At 35.8% G+C, this 7,245-nt stretch overlaps 1 protein-coding gene across 1 annotated transcript; it reads right to left on the bottom strand.

The window, feature by feature from the left end:
* Positions 1–658: 658 nt before the first annotated feature.
* On the bottom strand, positions 659–4,788 carry LOC134841830 (myosin-11-like). Its single transcript, XM_063857869.1, has 7 exons — positions 4,608–4,788; positions 3,429–4,049; positions 3,114–3,340; positions 2,799–2,877; positions 2,014–2,252; positions 1,283–1,779; positions 659–973 (listed from the first exon to the last, which is right to left on the bottom strand). The coding sequence occupies exons 1-7, from the start codon at positions 4,786–4,788 to the stop codon at positions 736–738; spliced, it is 2,082 nt and encodes a 693-aa protein (XP_063713939.1). The 3' UTR covers positions 659–735.
* Positions 4,789–7,245: the final 2,457 nt, after the last annotated feature.

Raw genomic sequence — 7,245 nt, 5'->3', positions numbered from 1 at the left:
TTAGCAATTAAGTAGACTCATAATTGGCGTGCATCACTTAAGAAATTTTTAAGACCCAAAGTTTTACTCATTGAGTTTATCCCAGTAGCGTTATCGGTCAAATTTTGCTTGTGTATGCGAAGTGCAACTTCGCATCTAACTCAAATTTCGTTTTATCTATTTGGCAAATGCATGTTACAATCGAATGACGGCCATCAAATGAAAATAATAATTTTCGAATTACAAAACCAAACCTCTTCAGCTAAGATGCAATAATTGAAGGTGTAGAAAAATTGCAAAAATTTAAGTCTCTGGAGGCTCGCAACTTGCTATCAAAATAACAACGCACTAAAATTTGCATTGAGTGGAAATTGAAAATTATACCGTAAATATTTAAAGTTTTCCGCTACATGAAGTTGTCAAATTTAAATCAGGCAGCCACTATTTTCTTAAACCGCTAAACAATCGTGGCAGTACACTGAACTCAAGTGAAAGCAAAGGGAATGATTTCTGAAGTCTGTTTTTTTGAAATTAGGATCAAAATTGTAAATATATTTTTCCTTAATTAAGTTTTACTCTGTCTGGAATATATTCGGACGCGTAATTTTTCGTGAAAAAGAAATTAATGCTTCCGATTCCTCAGTTTCTTCTCGTCAAAAATCTTCATCAAAGCAACGACTGTACAAAAAGATTCAATTGATAAGTATGAAAAAATTATTTATTCGGATTCTGTTCAGTTCATTCAGAAGAGAGATTCTAATTCGGATCGTATCTAGTGGTAATCTTTCTCATGTCCATTTCCTTCTGTCGGAGTCTGGCCTCCAGCTGAGTCATGCTCTGGAGTAACACGTGGGTGCTCTTGGCGAAGTCAGACAGCTGGTTATGGTATGTGTACCCTGGGTGGTCGACAGGTGTCACGTGTTTGTCACGTGTTTGATGTGACCCCAGCCGCGATCTGATATTCTCGAGGGCCACATTGCCGCGATTAATGGCTCTAAATTAATGAGATATTGTTGAAAACAAAAAAAATGCGATTGAAGTCATGTGGGAATCTTTTTTTTGCAATAGCTGCATAGTTTAAATACAAGGACCGCTCTGTTACAATAAAAGAGAGAGAGAGAGAGAGAGAGAGAGAGAGAGAGTGCTTTTTTGCGAGTGCATTTATTGTGAAAATTCGGTATAATTTTTAAAATATATTTTGAATACTCATGAAGAAAAATTGTCTCTTTTAAAACTTCCGATGAGTCACCGGTTGGAGATGTATTTTTATTATTTTTATTGTTTTTATGAATTCTACACTAACATCTCCGTCCTTTCGGATAGTGCTCTAGGTGAACTAATCGTAGACGACATGGGACTAGAACACCCTGGTACGACCATGTGGGATAGATTCGGGTATCTAGAAGCGTACTGAGCCCAGTAACTCCAACTGGGAGGATGAGTCACTGAAATCGGGAACCCTGCCGACCCTGAGTACCCCGCCGACCATGAGTACCCTGCAGACGTTGGATACCCTGTGGATATCGGATACCCTGCCGACGTCTGCTCTTCATGCGGGTAATCGGTGTCGCTTCTCAGATGTTTCTCAGCACTGTGGGAGTTCAGTTCGCTTCCGAATCCATTCGAAGTTTCATAGTAATGTCCATTTTGGTTCGGTGACACATCGCGTGAGCTGGAATGAATAGGAGGCATTCGATTGAGCCCACCTGAGTTTTGTCGAAGTGAGTTCAACTGTCCCTCAAGATTTTCTTTGAGTCGCTCGCTTGTTGAAAGCTGAGCAGCCAGCTGTTGATTCTCGACCTTGCAACAATTGAAAAATTAATTATCCAAAGTCTAAATATAAAAAGCTGACAAACTATCATTAAACTCTGCAATTTAGTCTGTATAGTTGAACAATTAACTACATAAAAAGACCCGTTTTTATAGGGTTTCCTTTTAAAGCATTAGGAAGTACAAAAAATTTCCCTAACTTCTCTAATTGAAATGTTTCCGTAAAGGATAGTTATAATTTTTTTCCAAAAAGAAATAAACAACCTTCAGCTTGATGTTATCCTGGGTGATTCCCATTTTAGAGTGTGTCTCTTTTCTAAGTGCCTCTATCTGCTGTTCTTTGTGCTTTAGTTTATCTCTGGTGATGTTTAACTCCGTCTTCAGTCTAGAAATATCGTCTTTGCTGTTTGCCAGGTCTTTCTCCACTTTCTCTTTGTCAAGTTGGATGTTTTTGTTATCCCACAATGAGTCATTAGCAGATTGAAGACTTTGGTTGTTTGACGCTAAAATGATTCAAAAATGTTTCAAAAGATATAGATTCAGCCGGTGTATATGATGTATATGATCACCATAGGATGGCTGATTCTTAGCACCGACAAAAATCCGCCACTCAATTACATTTGGCATATATATTTTTTCACGTTTCCCCAGTTCAATATATGTTTTGACCACTCTATCCAAACCAAACTATAATTTTGAGAGAAAAGATATTTGAAACAAAACCATTTAAATAAAACTTTATTCTACTTTTTCCTTCTTTACTCCCCCCCCCCCCCACCTGCGAATTTTTACATTTAAATTTTCTGTTCCTATTGTCCGATTGTTACAAAAATTGGCATGTATACCAATTAGGCTATCACAAACATATTTAGTCTCGATACTCAACATTGTAAAACTATTAGTTACACCATAAAAGTTATGCTTATATGAGTATGGGGGGGGGGGGGGGGGGGGGGGGTCAGCCTTTTATTCTCGGTCGAGTAACTTACTTTCAGGAACCCCCCCCCCCACCGCTGATTGCTTTTATGGATTTTTATAATTGTACACACCCATTATGATTTCGGTCTCCTGCTGCAGCTTTGCTTGTTCTGCCTGTCTTATGTTCTGCTCCAATTCGTCCTGTCGAATCTTAAACATAGATTCTTTATCAAAATCTGAAAGTACGAAAAAAAAATTATTATGACAATTTTCTTCCTTATGGAGCTCCCCGATTCAAGAAAGCTAGATGCTAAAAACTATTGTTCTGATGAGAGAAGCAAAACTGGTTATGTAAGCATCTAGACTCTCAAACTAAATCTCAATCTTCTAAATTTTTTTCATAGCAATCTGAAGTTTGTCTTTGTTTTTTTAAGAATTATCTTAACCTGTAATTCGCTCTTCAGTCCTTCGTTCGCTGCCTCCAAAAGAGCAACCGAGTTCCTCAACTCGTCATTTTCTTCCTTCAGCGCCGTCTTTTCTTCATCTTGCGGCTTGTCTTTTTTCCCCAAACCCTCTTTGACAGATTTTTGCACAACCGCTTTTGAAAGTTTCGTCACCTTTTCCCGCAGAGAGTCAACTTCGTCAATCAATTCGCTATTTTCTTTTTTATAATCTGCCAAACTGTTTTTTCAACTTTTTGATTTCATCAGAATTATTCACAATTTTATCATCAGTTTTTGATGAAGTCTTTTTGTTTTCACTTTTTAATTTGTTCACTTCAGTTTGTAGCTCGGAAATTTTCTTGTCTTTGGAGGAAACTTGGTCGATTTTCGATTGTTGGTCTTTCATTTGAGCTTGGCATGTTTCGATCGTAGCTGCAGCTTCATCTAATTGCTGGTTTAGCTCATCAATTTCAGCTAGAAGTTCGTTTTCGTTATACTCTGGAGCTTTGCTGTTTTCGCCGGCAGACTTTTTCGAATTCTTTTCATTTTCAGTTGTGAGCTTTTTGATTTCAGATTTCAACTTCTCGATTTCTGCCTCTCGATCGTCAAGTAAATTGAGTTCTTCGCTCATTGCTTCAATTTCGGCTCTGTATTTTTCCACTTTTTTCTCCCGTTTTGCTAGTTCGGCTTGTAACTTTTCCACATTTGGGTCTGAGCTGTTAGATGATTTATTAAGATTGGCTATTTTGTCTTCCAATTGTTTCACTTTGGAGCTCAATTCTTTGTTTTTATCTTCGGAAGTTTTGAGTTCCTTTTCTTTTTTTGAGAGTTGGTCTTTAAATTTGGTTACTTCTGGATCGTTTTGTGTATTTTTAGAGGGAGCTGCAGTTTTTTCTTGTCGCAGTTTCTTCAGCTCAGCTTCAGTTTTGTCTTTTTCATCTACAACACATAATTTATTTGAAAAAAACTTTGAGCAAAATTTGGACAAAATTATATTTTCGTACATTTGCTCTCGCAAGTGAAAATAATATTGGATCAACTTTATTCAGCGGATGTTAATCATGTCTATTAGCATGACTTTCTTGGTAAAAACGGCGAATTTTTGGGTTAACCATTCAAATTTTTGTTGTGTCAAGTTCGTAAAACTGCAAAATCAAAAAAGAGTTCAAATTCAAACAAAATACTGTTCCGCTGCAAAGCAAGTTTTTTTTAATCGTTCACAGACTACCAGGTTTGACCTTCATACACCAAAAACGCTAATTATGCAACTTCCAACCATTTTCTAACGTAAAATTTCTTTTCATTCAGTTTTAATATTTCTCAAAATTTAGAGAGACCAAAATCTGGTAACGCAAGACTATTATGCACTTATAATGCTAATGTTTTTTGTTTTGAAGATTTCTGAAGTTTTTGTAGATCTTAAAATAATCAAGCTTATATATTTTTTCAATGCATTTTTTTACGAAATTCTTAAGTTGTAATTTAGGCATACTTTACCCTCTGCTTGCTGCAGCTGTTGTTTTAGAGTGGCAATTGCCTTGTCTCTTTTTTCCAGTCTCTTTTCCAGTTTACCACAAACTTCGTCCATCTCCTGTAGTTCCGCTTCCAGAGACTCAATTTTGACAGCATCCGAAACGTCTCCTTTACCTTTTGCCCCGCCTCCTTTCGCTGCGGCCATTTTGCAAAGATTTCTACGTTTGCTTCTTCGCCGTCAGCAACTGGAATATTGTAAGTTAAGCAAACAGAAAAAGTCAAAATTAGTACGAGTAATTTTCGCCTTATTTTTTCCACATTTGATTAGTGTATGAGCCTCCCAAAAGATTTTAAAAAAACTTTAAAAAAGATGCACATGAACTTCAGAAAGACTTCGGAAAATAAAATTGGTTTTCAAAAAATTTCAATTATTCCGACCAGTGTAAAGCCTTTTTTAAATGCTTTTATTATACAGAACGTTATTTTTAGCTCTTTGAAAAAAGCCGCCAATTAAAACAATCAAGTTTTCACGTTCTCATTGTTTTTGCTCAGTTTTTTTTGCACTGCAGTCGATCAAAATGCCAATATTGTTTTTAGGTTCACATTTTTCAAAAGATTTAAACAATCCATTTTCTTCGCAAGCTATTCGTTGTTTCTAATTCTTTGAAATAATAATTTGCGGCTCTTTTTTTATTTCTTTTACTTTCTTTAAAATTCTTTATTGTTCTAAACTGCAAAAAAGTACCCTAAAAATGTCTCTTTTAACTTTTTTCATTTTTTTTTCAATTGAATTGGTGTTAGAGCCGTAGGCTGGGTTTTCCTCGCTCGGTGTCGATGACATCAAAAGAAGCACGTAGCACGAAATTTGCTATCATATTAAAACTTTTTAGTCGTAAATGTGTTCAAAGACTCGAAAGTGCTGCCTCGGCTTCGTTCCTTAGACAAAACGAGAATAATACGTCAGAATAATTCGTAAAAAAACTGTCTTTCGAGAAAAAAAAAACAATTTTCTCCCAGTTTTAAAGTTTTTCTTGTTTTGAATTTCTAAAGTTCAACCATTGTGATCAAAATCTTCTGTGCTAGATTTTTAAAATTTTCTTTTAACAGCAAGTTTTCACTTGTAACATTTTTCTGTATATGGGCGATTGCTACAAAAATTGGCATGTGGACTGATTTGGTCATTCCAAAAATTTTTGGTCACATGAAACCGCTCATTGTAAAACAATTTTCAAATATAAGCAAGGAAGGGTTGAGTCCTGTAATTTTAATTTTTCATAGCAACTGGCTATTCTTGTTTGATTTCCGGCTATAATTTTTGTCATTTTCCCATGATAGCAAGTCAGCCTACAAACAGGAAACTTAAGCACTTGGTGGGGCTATTTTTACTGGGGGGGGGGGGGGGGGGGGGGGGAGGGCTAGCTATAATTGAAAAGAGCCTGCCTGAAGCTCTTGCACCACTTGCCAACGAGCGCTTTTTGTGCCGACCTTTCTCGAAGAATGGGAAGGAGCTATGGCGCAGGGTCTGTTTTTTTTTCAGCCATTAATGACCTCGTCAAGGAAAGCCGCGTGGATGTCATGTGTGGCATCTTAAGAAACCCTATTAACATCTATCGATATTTTAAAAAGCTGATCCGAATTCTTTGCGAACACGATGTGCTTTTTTTCATGGCCGGCTTTCTTTGTGTAATACTTCAAATTGATTTGTGTGCTTCAGTTGTTATGAGTTTATTGTCCAAGAATAAACCGTTTTTTTTTTTTCAATATAAAACCACGTAAAATCAATTACAACACCAACAATTTTAGTTTCGATCCCCCAGCTTGCAGATTTAATCCTAAGTATGCATGTTAATGTGGATAAGTTCGTAATCAACAACTTAAAAGGATTTCGTTTTTTTTTTTGTTTTTGATCGCATTGTTTTTGGGCAACGGCAGAACTAATATGGTGCAATTTTTTTTGCGAATTTTTGTGTCCAATATCTTGCCCCAAACAGATTTAATTTTTGGTTTTTTAAGTTAATCAAAAGTTATCCCAAAACTACCCGTTCAGTTGCTGACAAAACTACATAAATGTGGGCTTTTTATGTAGCCCAATGAAATTTAAGAAGGGTTTAATTTTCTCTGTTTTGTCTACATTTTTTTTTCGTTTGAAAGCCAAAAATTGTAGTTTATACTTAAATAAAAGATTACTTAAAAACAATTTTTAAACATTTTGTAAAGCATAAGGGCTCTTTTCCAGTTCCCCCTTTCAAAATACCGAGATTTATGTTTGTTTTACATGTTATTACGGCTTAACGCGTGATGTTATGCTGTAAAGTCTGCAAAACAATTGGGGCCTAGGAAATTAGACGATAAGCCAATTAGACGGATGCTACAAAAACGAAATTAGACGGAATTTATTTTTTACATTTCTGGCATTTTAGACGAAAGGGAAAGGGCCAACAGTTTTTCTTAAGAGTCAAGTTTCACAAATACAAAAAGAACATAAAATGTCAATACCTATCAAAACAATTAGTTTAAATGAACATAAAATGTCAAATCTGAATATTACAGGAGAGTTTTGAATTGAATAAATTATGCATGATTGACTTGTAAAGTTTTTGGCCACCGAAATTGAACTGTTGTCTACAAACAATTTTATTTTTCTAACGCAATTTCTGTGCAA

Source organism: Symsagittifera roscoffensis, chromosome 3, assembly GCF_963678635.1.
Source record: "Symsagittifera roscoffensis chromosome 3, txSymRosc1.1, whole genome shotgun sequence".
In the NCBI taxonomy this organism is placed as follows: Eukaryota; Metazoa; Xenacoelomorpha; order Acoela; family Convolutidae; genus Symsagittifera; species Symsagittifera roscoffensis.
This window is presented reverse-complemented; position numbering and strand designations above follow the sequence as displayed.

Excerpts from the sequence above, each read along its gene's own strand:
- LOC134841830 (XM_063857869.1), bottom strand. The coding sequence starts at position 4,788 with ATGGCCGCAGCGAAAGGAGGCGGGGCAAAAGGTAAAGGAGACGTTTCG. Across the intron at positions 2,878-3,113 it reads GACTGAAGAGCGAATTACAG|ATTCGACAGGACGAATTGGA; the intron begins GTTAAGATAATT and ends TCTATGTTTAAG. Across the intron at positions 1,780-2,013 it reads AGGATAACATCAAGCTGAAG|GTCGAGAATCAACAGCTGGC; the intron begins GTTGTTTATTTC and ends AATTGTTGCAAG.